The sequence below is a fragment of the Lissotriton vulgaris genome, chromosome 2_1 (genome assembly GCF_964263255.1).
Source record: "Lissotriton vulgaris chromosome 2_1, aLisVul1.2, whole genome shotgun sequence".
Taxonomy (NCBI): Eukaryota; Metazoa; Chordata; class Amphibia; order Caudata; family Salamandridae; genus Lissotriton; species Lissotriton vulgaris.
In genome coordinates this window covers 825194032-825206914 of record NC_141687.1, presented here as the reverse complement: position 1 = coordinate 825206914, position 12883 = coordinate 825194032, and the positions used below count along the sequence as shown (strand labels likewise).

General features: G+C 41.4%; 1 protein-coding gene across 3 annotated transcripts in view; it reads right to left on the bottom strand.

Annotated features, from left to right (window-relative positions):
* The window catches only part of PCBP3 (poly(rC) binding protein 3), a 118181-nt gene that overhangs the window by 73450 nt on the left and 31848 nt on the right, over positions 1 to 12883 (bottom strand). For 2 of the 3 annotated variants that reach the window (XM_086958705.1, XM_086958706.1), the window contains exons 3-4: positions 9084 to 9215; positions 7088 to 7237 (exon numbers count right to left, since the gene is read on the bottom strand). In XM_086958705.1, coding sequence (XP_086814831.1) covers positions 7088 to 7237; positions 9084 to 9215 — 282 coding nt within the window. The remainder of the gene's footprint in view (positions 1 to 7087; positions 7238 to 9083; positions 9216 to 12883) is intronic. The other variant, XM_086958707.1, reaches the window with a different exon arrangement.

Genomic DNA, 12883 nt, shown 5'->3' with positions numbered 1-12883 from the left:
CCGAAGGCTCATGCATTTCCAATCAATCTGCAGGAGTATGCTTAGTGGAGGAAGAGCACTCATGGAAACCTACAATGTGTTAACATTGCAACTAATTCATGTGGAGATGTTTGCCAATTCCCATAAAGTCAGAAATCTACCATTATTGGGGGCATTCGTCTTCGAGGAGTAGATTTCTGTCTTTCACAAAATAATTGTGAACAATGCCACTAGTCCACCCTGTTATTGAAGTGGTTCTATAAATCAGGGAGGAGCTGTGAAGTACTGGTCTCTGAATGGGCTGGAAAACAACTCTGTCCTAGAGCTACGGAGGCCTGGGGAGTTCACAACTCAGAGAGAGCGTGGATTCTCCAGAATGACACTGTAAGATGCTTCTTTTCTCCTGAGCCTTCAGAGCTCTACTTAACCTTCTTCGAGGGTGTTCTGGTTGTTGAAAGGTTTCTATTTTCAAAGCTGCTGGTCGCGATTTTGGGCACTGTTGTCATCCAGAGCTCGCTTTGAAACAGACTTTAATCATTTCATAATGTGAGTTTGTTTTATGTGAGTTGAAAAGCATTACATTTTGAAGAATGCAAATAGATAATTAGTAAACATCACCATTCGTATTACTACAGCCCAGCATAGAGGGATTAATTACAAGGGAGAAAATAAGATTCATGGTAGAACTGCTAAAATGAACAAAAACTTGGGTAAAAGGCAGTATTCTTCTGATTCAGGAAAACACAAAGCCATTCAATAATCTAAGACAAATACGCTTGGGTGTAGAATTGGATACATTCCCACCTGTCAACATTCCACAATTAGATAGATGATTACTGTCTATAAACTACAGATTTCTGGGCATATAGCCTCCAAGGACTGGGCCAACTTTGCTTCCTTTTGACCACACTTACTACAGGAGGAAATCGAGGGAATCTTCCAAACAGTTTTAAGAATAGGATTGTATATGAAGCAACTGTTGCACACAAAGAGCTGTGGTACTAATGCCTGCATCATCATGTTGAGTGACCACTAAGCTCATCCATGCTATAAGCAGGGCCATTGGAATTATGCTGCAGGACAGGGTCAAATTATGTGGCAGGGTGTAGTAAATTATGCGGCAAGAAAAGGCAAAATATGTGGAATTATGCAGCATATTTTATGATAGCTTTACTTCATTGTTTTATCCTTTTTAAACTTCTTAACACTGTCTGGGCATTAGTTGCATCTTATTAGTAAAAGTTTAATACCCAAATATAGTAATAAACTATGGAAAGGTAACCAGTAAACCTTTGCAATGGGACTTCCACTGTTTGGCAACATGTGTTGCTGAATGTTTAGTAACTTTTGAACCTTTTGAGCTAGAAACTATTTGTTGTGCCAAAATCTGCAGATTATGATGCAAATGATGGATTGGGTGGCAAATACAGAAAACCTACAATTATGAGAAAATAGCAGTGGCTACAAAATCACATCATTCCAGTGACCCTGGTATTAAGCCACTCCTAAATCTCTGGACTAGCTTTAATTAGAACACATCTGTGTTGGTGTGGTTTCGTTAAGCTCCATAGATCCCACAAAATACTTGAGAGCAAAGAACATTTCAATCTGAGGCATTGGGCATTGTTTCACTATGGAGGTCAGCAGATTGTCTTATTTACAAAAAGGTTTAATTAATGTGACAGTGATAGGTCTTAGCTGCTCGAATGACTTAACCAATTAAGGTGAAAAAAGTTACTGATCAACCATGGCACTTCACAGATTTTGGTAGCAGGGGAACCAGTGCTGCACTACCTGATGTAATCACTGTGTTTGAGAAACCAACAGATTGCCCACCTCTAACGACTAGCCACCATGTAGTTGTACGCTGGAAAAGTTTACACATAATCGAGAGGCAACCAAAAGGAGTATCAGGCATAGTTACAATATAGACCTCAAACAACAACACAATTCAATCTTCATTCAATCCTCTGGTTGTGAGTTTTTCTTATATTCGTGCTGTTTCTTCACAAATAAGCAGAAAACATGGAGCCAACACATTTTTCCAGTACAAGGCTTCTACAGGGCTAACGAAAAAGATGCGTAGTTCATGTAGCCAATCGTCAAAGCAGGACTCAGACGAAAATGCATCATAACCATGTTCAGCTAAATCTGTCAGGTAACTGGTTGCTAAGTTTGACCTTGTGTTGTTGTTTATGGCCTATATTGTAACTATGCTTAATACTCCTTTTGGTTGCCTCTCGATTATGTGTAAAAAAAAAAATCAGCCATAACACCAATGATTGCATGTAAGCTCAAAAGAATCAGTCATATTTAAAATCTTCACCAGGGACCTTTAACAAGAGTAGATCACTACCAAGCACAATGTCCTTTATCTTGGTACTTTGCTCGGCTGTAGCTGTTTTTGCATTAACTGCAGGCTAGTGATCCTGGGTCATTTTATCTCCCTGCCAGACTGTATACCTCGAGTTGGGCCATAGGGTTGCATAAGGAAGGGCTAGGGTGGTGGAAAACATCACAGTTTAAACATAAACACACTTTCAGAATGCCTTGTGCTCTAGAGACTATTAGGTCACATCACATCAGGAAGTCTAAGGGCTAATGATTTCTGCCTGGAATGTGAAGGGGATCCATAGCGAGGACAAGAATATACTAGTTTCTTAAATTTGTCAAAACCTATTGATATGATCTGAACCTAGATAGATCATTCAGGGCCAGATGTAGGACGACAAATACTGGTTTGGAGTTTCAGATGTAGGGGGCCAAAATATTACCGAATCTGTAAATTTACCGAATCGGTAAATTTACCGATTCTGTAAATTACAGAATCGGTTAATTTACAGATTCGGTAATATGGGATGTAGGTGGCCCTGAAAACAGTGCCACAGGCCCTTAATAATTCGATATTTACCATCCAATACTATTTGATGGTAAATAACGAATTCCTGTGTACATGCCCATCTGTGCCCTAAGGGCATGTATGTGTGTCACATGGCACACAAGCCTGAATCCAGGGTGCAACAGGGTGTCAAAGTGACACCCTGTCCCCCTTGTAAAATCGGTAATTTTACCGAATCGGTATTTACCGATTTGGTAATTGCCATTGGTTCCTATGGGCCGATTCGGTAATTACCGAATGTTACCGATACCTACATAGCATTTACCGATTTGTAAATACCGAATTGGTAAAATTCGATATTTACGAATCGGTAAATTCTAATTACCTACATTGGGCCCTCAGTCTTTAAACAGTTTAGGAATGCCTGCTGATCAGAAACTAAAAAAATGATGGTACGTCAATAGTGGTCTTGATCTATAATTCTTTGATTCTTCTGACTTCAACAGACAGTCAGGTGCAATATAAACAGGTTTTGCGACAAATTTGATTTTGTGGCCACAAATTAATCTTAGATGTGACAGGAACAATATTTCTCCTGACCCCATCCTAAACCACCTACAGCATTTGTCTGGGATAGAGGAGCCAAATGTCTGTCTGCACCACTCTAGCTCTAAGGGCCCGCTTGGTGATGAGAGAGGCCTTTAGTAAAAGCAGTGAGACTTCCTTGTCCCATAGAAACTGTAACCAATCTCCAAGCGCTTAAGTTTTTTCAAAATGTTCTCTAGCAACTGGATTGTGGCTATAAATACTCTGGTGTGCTACGTGGTTTCATAGATGCATGGAAGCAAACAATTGCTAAACACTGTGTACCATCTGAGGCATATGTGGCCTCTCAGAATAATAGCTTCCAGAGCAGCTATGCAATATGATTTTCTTTCTCATAACTTTATATATGTAATATGGCATCCTTTAAATCGAACTCTGAGGCATCTGTTTGTACAAACAAGGGGAATGGCACTAATGACTAGGGCCTCATATCTAGGGGTGGGCGGAACTCATGGAGTTTCACTGAGAAGATTATTTACTTGAGCAACAGATTTCTCACCGCGAACAGTAGCGACCCCCTGCGTTGAGAAAATCTCGCCTGGTGCCATCCTACAGCCGGAAAATCACACATGGGGAACCAAATTCGGACTCTCTCTCACCAACTGCGGAACGTGAGCAAAAACTCTGCAATGGTTGGCAGGGTTTTGTCAGAACTCTGCATTACAAGTGTAACATGGAGTGCGCAAAACTCCGCAAACTCCCCCGGCAGAACGCAATTTATCGGCCGCTTCTACTTATATCGCTAATGACAGGTTGGACGACAAACTGCTGGGGAACAGCAGGCCTCGCTATGGCTTGCTTGCCATATTCTTGGTTACCCACCATGCCAGCAGTGAATTTTCACCAAATAGTGCTCCTACTATCATGATAGGAGCACTTGTGGCAGAAATGTCAAAGGAGTTCGGGCCTCCAGTTTGGTTGGCATTTTCTTTTTTGCTTTTCAGAAAGGCACTCCAAAAGAGGGTAGATTGTTTTAAAAAATATAAAATAAATGTCACTAATCCAGTGGGAGTCTTCGCCCAGCATGTGGAGGACATTTTTTGTATTTTCCTGCCTGACACCAGCACACATTGCATGGTGGTCCTAGGCAAGAATAAACAGCAGCAGAAGGCTTGCCCACATATTTTAGGTACACTTTAGGGGCTGGACCTTTGGTGGCAGGCTCACCTGCAAGTTGTATTTGACAGATGAGCTTAACTGTCAGAAGCAAAGTGGTTGCCCCATCTTCAGGTGAGGTGGGGGAACTGTTATTTGAATACAGAATATCCAATGAGTGTTGGTGAATGTCACTTGACTGCCCCACCCTAAATGACCTCCACTGTTTCCTTAAAAGCTTTAAAACTTGGGGATTTCACTTTTTTAGGGTTGCTTTTGTTGGTGAGATTTGAAAGGGCTGATAAGATAAAACTGTATTCGGAGTAACATATTCTATATTACTCAGCAGTATTGTAAGTCTGGCAATGCTTGTTGTAGCGCCTTACAATTTAATTGCTCTTGTATATTCCGTGAGCCCTGTCAAATATCAACATCTCCTAATAAGGTGTCTTGCTTGGGAGCAAAAATGCAAATTCTCTTCCCAGAGACCACCCACAGATCATCTATAAAGGCCTATCAGCAAAGTTGTAGACGGTCTGGCTGAGGCGCACCATAAATGTTCCACCACCCTTCTTTAGTGAGTTACATACCTGGCCAGGCTAGGGATGGCATCTTGATTGGTGTAGTTTATCTGGCGTGGGTACTGCCTTCTTACTTTTATCTACCAGTACCCATTAAAAAACATGTAGCTCATATAACAGGGTCCTTCCTTTCATCTGACTGCATATGCTAGTTAAATTATGCCCGTCAACCAGTTCAGTGGGTGCTTGGGATGACATGATTTCCCCTCTGATGATCCGTGATCCACCATTGCATGTGACCTCCAACTTGCCTTATCATGCAAATGAAGCTACAAATAAGGAGTATTTTGCCAGATGTTTGGATTGGCAGCTGGAATAAACTCCTTGCTTTTACTCAAATTGACTTTCCCAATTTTGCTGTAAAGACAACCAGAAAACTGCAGCCTTCACTATTTGTCTGCCTTTAAGCACATAAATCAAATGGCTAAGTTAACTGGACCTGGGCCCCTTTTCGGTTCCTTCTAAAATAAAATAATTCTGTACTCTCTGGGTTAATAACGTGAACAGAAGCATCTTAACAGGCCTAGTGGACCTGACTGGTGCTACTTGGATGTTGTAGATGCATTTGATTGGAACCACCAAGTAGGAATAAGCCAAAAGTGTTTTATCTAGGCCTTGGAGTGACCTGCTTAGATGATAAATAACTTGCCTTTGAATCGGAAGCAATCCTTGTATGAGTTCAACCACACTCTTCGCCTAGAAGGTTTAAACACCAGATGAAAAGTATTGAAATAAGTATCCTCCTTTCTGCCAAAAAGAGCCCATGTGTTTCAGAAAATTTACATCCAGTTTCCACTTAGTAAATTGGGAATCCCACAGCATCCATCCCCTTTATGATTACATTTATATGTAAATCCAGTTGCTCATCATTTACAGGAGTTCGACATTGTCACATGCTTACATGCAGATGACACTCAAGTTATCTTCAGTCTTTCAAAACAAGGAAAGGAAGATTTTAGAAATATCACCAATGCCTGCAGGAAGCTTAGACATGGATGAACAGCAGCTTTTCAAAATTAGACCCAGCAAAGACCAAAAAACCAACATCCTGGTAGTAAATACAACCTGAACACTTGGGAACCAAAGCAATGTCCAACTTCCATGGGATCATCCACAATCCCAGTATGTGATGTACAGAAGTTTGGAATTACACTTGATTGAGAACCTTCCCTAGCCATGTATATGTTTCAAGTTACCAAGCGCTGTGAGCTAGTCAGATTTGGGCCTACAGGTACAGACGTGGTAGAAAGACTCGGTCCCTACATTCTGATGTCCTGTTCTCCAAAGGCACTATTCTGTTTCCAAACAGAATCCCTGCAACAGTGTTTCTTACATTTAAGCACCCTGCATAAGATTTTTTTGCTTACTAAATTTAACACATATGATTCACACAATAAATGCCTTTATCCAGTGTACATTGGATTCTGGGAATTCAGTCTTCCAAAGCATTTCCACCCGCAGGTTTGACCAGATGCAGCATACCTAGAATTATGCCTATAGACTCCTATTTGAATAAAAGACTTTTGAACATGTTTCAAGACACTTACAAAATTGCATTGGTTTCAATTGAGGAAGAGTATTGTTTAGGATAGCAAACATATAATATATCATGCACCTTGAGCTTGAGGTCTCTCAGCTTCTTTTGTCCATCCTACACACTTGTCTCTTTCATCTTCTCCTTTTTCTCCTGACTCTTGTCCTGCGTCCTCATTCCTTCCTCTATTTTTAACTGTCTGCCTCTCCTTCCTTAATGCTTCTTTCCTCTGCTGCATTGTTTTGCTAGCCAGACCCAAAGGAGTGCTGTTGCAGTGTAAAAATCCCATAACACTTTACTGACCTCACCAATAACGTGACTGAAAAAGGTTCAATGACATTTTAGATCCTAAACAATATCATTTACACATATTCTTTTTGGATATGTAAACACTCTTTAAAGTCTCAGCAAAAAACACTGCTTTGGAGTTAGTAGTGTTTTTGAATACATTACCCCTCCTCTCACAGACTGTACCTCCAGCATCACCACACAGATCTGTTTCACACACTGGATAATGGCATCTGGGGTTCCCGAGATGGTCACTGCTCGCTCCGTTGAGTTGGGCAGCATGTCCCCTGCCACCTGTACCTGGGCACCTGTGGACTGAAAGATACAGGGGAGACACCAAGTCAGATCCTCAAATGCCTAATCTGACTTTAAAAGGGGTAGGTTGGCAATATCAAATCCCAAATACCGATGGGCTACTATATTGTTACAACAATATTGAGGAATAAAATATCAAAATATTAATTTGTACCCATTTTGTATACTCAATTCCAAATATATGTAGTTTGGTGGTATAAGGTTGTACTGCACAATCAACAAGACTGTTTCTTGTTCCCTTACACATCCCAAGAGATGTCATGGTGCATCATAGGGCGGATGCGCCTCATCAGGCCGGCTTACAGGATAATTAAATTTGGAGAACCGGTAACGAACCTTCATCAGCTACTACCCCTCCCCCCCTCTTTCTTTATGACATATATTTATCTTTAAGGTATGTAGATGTGGAGTTAAGAATAGCAAATCATTATCCCCCTCTGTGCACTTACCTTTCGATATTTTATCCTTGGATATTGTTGTAATGATTTTCTATACCATAAATATCTGGGATTCGACATTCCCTTCTACAGTCCTTCAAAAAACTGGACATATATTTCAACTGAATAAAGAGCAAAGTCAGCTTACAGAGCCTTCAGAGGAGCCGCCACATAGCAGGCTATTCTGACGGCATAAGGATCTCGACCAGGAATGAAGAGATCTTTAAATATGGTGGGCTGTGTCCACCAGAGCAGTGGAGTACATGCCTTCACTGCCCCGGCGGAACGGAATACCATCTGCAAACATAAACTACTAGAGTTTTAATGTGATTGGTGAGGATTCAAGAATCAATGGCATATTTACTTAGGGGTGTGTTATGTACATAACTAATGAAGTGGAACACAATTTGATATGGTGCACCACGTAGGGTTTTGTAAATACAATTAAACATGGTGCACCATAGAGTAATTGGATGAGGTTGAACAAAGCTGCATAAGTGCATGGTGGAGAAATGGGGTGAGTTGGAACAAAGATGAAGAGGTACTTTATGGAGGAATGGCATAGAACGCAGTGACAAATGGTGCAGTATTAATTAGTGGGATGGCTACAAAACTGTTGAACAGGTTAACCACTAACACAATAGTACATAATTTGCTCTAAAGGAAAGAAATTAGCTAAAACATATGGGGTACTATAGTGCAATGGGGCTGGCTAAAACAAAATAGAGCAAGGTGCACCATGAACAATCAACATGGATCACAAAACCAATACTATACAGATAACACCCGTGAGAACACACCGTGCATGCTAGTTTATGCTGGCCAAGTCAAGGCTCAAGAGCATATGGAGAAAATTGTTCCCATCAGAAGCCACACTGTACCGCCCTCTTTCTCATCATTTGGGTTCTCCTTACCCAGGAGACGAAACGGCCGGTCTGATGTTACCGTGACCGATAGATGTGACAGGTGGGTAGTATGTATTATTCAAAAGTTAAGGTGGCTACTGAAAAAAAGCAGTGTGTAGTGATAAGAGTGAAATAGTGAGGGGTTTTATTAAAATTAGGTGAATCGGGTAGAAAAACAAATTTTATTAGTATCTCCCAATCCCTAAGGTTAAAAAGCAAGTGCAAGTGCGGGTTTGAAATAATAACCGTACTTGATGGTGGTCCACCATCAAGTACGGTTATTATTTCAAACCCGCACTTGTCCTGGATTTTTAAAAACTTTTATTGTGGCTCACGTAATACCAAATGATAGACCAATGAAGCAACAAAGCAATGTACATACACTGCACAGTATGTACACACTTCTTCTTTTGCAACATACTTTTATGGAAGTCTGCATTGAGTCTGCATTGAGAGGGTGGGGGTGTTTGGCAATGAGAAGGTTTCTTTATTGAAGACACTTACCTCCCGAATCTCTTTAATCTTGGACCCTCCCTTGCCAATCAGAGACCCACACTGACTGGCTGGCACCACCAACCTCAGCGTGACGGGTGGCTTACTGGTGGCAGTGCTGTTGCTCATTGAGTTAATGATGTCCTGGGGAAAGAAACAAGGAGACATGGCATTTTATTATGCAGCTTCTCTAAACCTCAATCTATCTAAATGCACCAAACCCAAAGCAAGCTGCAAAGAAAGGCAAATGAACGTTGACTTGTAACCAGTGTTTAATTTCAGCCTGTGGTTTCCGGTTCTCAACACTGGCCCTTAATCGTCAACATCGGCACCTACAGCATAAAACCGACCCAAAGGTATTTGGGTCGGTTTTATGCTTATCATGAGCGTATCATGAGCACCAGTTTAGGACACAATCGTTTTTGGTAAGCACAGGGAGATTAAGAGATTTGACCAGAATAACAGGATGTTGAGGCTACGCCAAGACTCAAGCCTGGATCTCCAGCTCCAAAGTCGGCAGCTCTCGCCACATTCACTCCCCCCTCTGCTGTGTTTCATGGTTAGTAGTTGGTTCTGCTATAGGCGGCGCTAATAGGAGCAATGGGCTGGTGCAAGCTGCCTCCTGACGAACCACTGCTGATAACTCTCATTCTTCAGCAACATTGATGTTCATTGCCCCTGAAGTAAGTCACAATGCATTGTAAAAACACAGCCACATTGAGCAAGTATTTATATTAAAAAAACATTATTGTACAAATATTTGTTTGGAAAAAAGTAAGAAATACAGTAAATAATATACCTGAAAACTCACAAGGCCTTACAGAACAGCAGATAGTCCTCTGGTCTGCAGGTCCTCCACTCCCCAGCAGAAGACCGCCATACTTAGAAATATCCACCAGGAAGGCATGGATTTCAAAGGCTTCATCAGAGCTGCTCCTGCAGCAACTCTGCTAAAAGCTACGAGGCTTTACAAAGTGGGCGCCATGTTTAATGTGCCTGCTCTGCAAAGTATTTTGTTCTTCAAACAAAAAAATCTCCAAAAGAGGTAGTTTATCATTGGAAAAACAAAAAAGAAATGGTACTGACATACTGGAATGTTTACAATTCGAGAATTCAGGAATTTCTCACTTGGTCCTGAACAGTGCAAATGTATGATGGAATGATTACCCTAAAAAGGGTGATCAATCTTGAGTATATTGTCCGACGACTCAGCTGCGATGGGCCATCAGTCGAAGGTTTCAGCTGGCAGAGCCAGCAGAGGTTCCAATGTCCGATACCTGGTATTTCCTTAGATTCTAAATAGAGCGGGGGAACCGGGAGTTGGGTGGACAAGACATCAACCCTAACTGAGCCCCCTAAAGTCCACAGTTCATTCTGATAGTCAATTAAAAAGCAAAGGATTGCAACATAAGATCAAGACCAACAATGAGGTGCAGTATGTCAAATGGGCTCGAAGGAACCCGAGAAATGCTCATAAGGTCAGCTAAGCCCACATCATCTGGTGGCCTAACCACCTATCCAGCCCACAACAGACGTACCGACTCGCTCATACATTTATTTATTAATACCTAGACTACTTACCAGTAAACCCATCAGTCGCGACCCGTGCAGGTAAGAGCAGCGAGGCGGTAAAGCAGGGTCGAGGGGAGGAGGGGTATTCGACAGACAACAAAAGAAAATTATTTATTTATTTATTTAATTTCCCCTTGTGGTCGTCTGTTGAATCACAACCCCCCAAAACCAACCCCACTGCTCTTACCTGCACGGGCCGCAGCTGAAACCCATCACGCTGATTCTTCATTCTTTCACCCAGTTCTTATCATGTGGAGGCACCTTACCCATAATTCTTCCTTGACCTATTAATCCACCTATCTTTGGACCAATGAACACGCTCGATGGTACACGCATACAAGCACGTCCATTGGTCCAAAGATAGTGAAGGACCGGAAAGGAACTTTTATACGCGTCTTTATTTTTACACTTGAATGGTAAAAGCGTAGTTAAGAGCAACTTAAAACTTTGTATTCCTTTTACTGTTTTTAATGGTAATAGGTTGGCGAATAGAACTGGTTATCCCATTGGTTTGATCAGAAACCAATAAGTTTTGATAGCACATGGATTAGGATCGCCGGCACGAAACCAGAAGGCTTGGAATAGGATGCATGCATAACAAGTGCGTTCATTGGCCCAAAATGTGCAGGACCAGAAAGGAAACTTGATGTTAGTCAAGTTAATGAGAAGTTTGTGAAAGACTCATACAAATGGTTAAAAAAGAAGCAGGAAATGGAAAGAAAATTAAAAAAGTACGTTGAGGGGTAATGGTGTATTTTGAATGGTTTAAGGGATGGTGGACCAGAAAGGAAACACATCAGGATTATTCAGATTTGGAGGCTTTGTGAAATATGATTTGATTGGTGCAATGGGTGAAGTTGAGGGGTAGTGGCGTATCTTGATTGGTTAAAGGGATGGTGGACAAGAAAGGAAACATATCAGTATTATTCAGATTTGGAGGATTTGTGAAAGATTATTTGATTGGTGCAATGGGTGAAGACAGCTGATTGGTGGATGACCAGAAAGGAAACTTGATGTAAGTCAGGTTAATAAGAAACTTGTGAAAGACGTATACTATTGGTTAAAAAACAAGCAGGAAATGGAAAGAAAATAATAAAAGAACGTTGAGGGGGAATGGTGTATTTTGATTGGTTAAAGGGATGTTGGACCAGAAAGGAAATATATCAGGATTATTCAGATTTGGAAACTTTGTGCAAGATGATTTGATTGGTGCAATGGGTGTAGAAAACTGACAGCGGATTGGTTGAGGCATGATTTTAACTGTTGGTTAAAAAAGAAGCAGGAGACGGAAAGAAAATAAAAAAAAGAACGTTGAGAGGTAATGGTGTATTTTGATTGGTTAAAGGGATGTTGGACCAGAAAGGAAACATATCAGTATTACGCAGATTTGGAGGTTTTGTGAAAGATGATTTGATTGGTGCAATGGGTGAAGACAGCTGACAGCGGATTGGTGGAGACATGATTTAAAAGGTTAAGTCAGCGGGAAAACCTTTGACAGCGGGAATTATCAGACAAGTTGTTCATGAGGAGGCTTATTGCGGTCTTATCTGGTGAGTTAGACACATTTAAGATTACTAGTTGTGGTAAAGTCAGTAATGTTGAAGTGGTTTGGTAGATAATAGGATAGGGTAGTAGTGATTATGGAAGAGTTTTACTCTACTTGTCTATATTTCTTATATAGATAATGCAAAACTAGGAACGAACAGATACTGATATATAAATCATTTATTAAGAAAGCCAGCCCGTTAGTCCCGAGTCAACGTTGAAATCCTTACGCGTTTCTGAGCATTTCTCCCCAGTGGGCGCTGTACTAGAAGCCACATATTAATGAAATTTCACCCCAGTGGGCCTCCGGACTGCAGAGCTTGCTGAATAAGTTTTTGCCCACTGCACCCTCATTTGCGGCGCGAAAGATTTCCACACTGAGGGCCCCGCTGCTGCGGTGGCATCTTCCCAGCGGCCAGGCTGCAGCTCAAAATCAATCCAAAAGTTACCCTGTAGCAGGAAGACACATCGCAGTGGGATGATATAAATCATTTAATAAGAAAGCCAGCCCGTTAGTCCCGAGTCAACGTTGCAATCCATACGCGTTTCTGAGCACTTCGGCTCCTTCGTCAGAGGAAAATGGCAAAAGGACAGCTCACTCGGCTTTCTCAGGTACGTAAATGCATGCACTCCTCATTGCCCACAGCTGGGCCTCCATCACGGCATGCTGGTACTTGAAGTTTACAGTTTGCAAA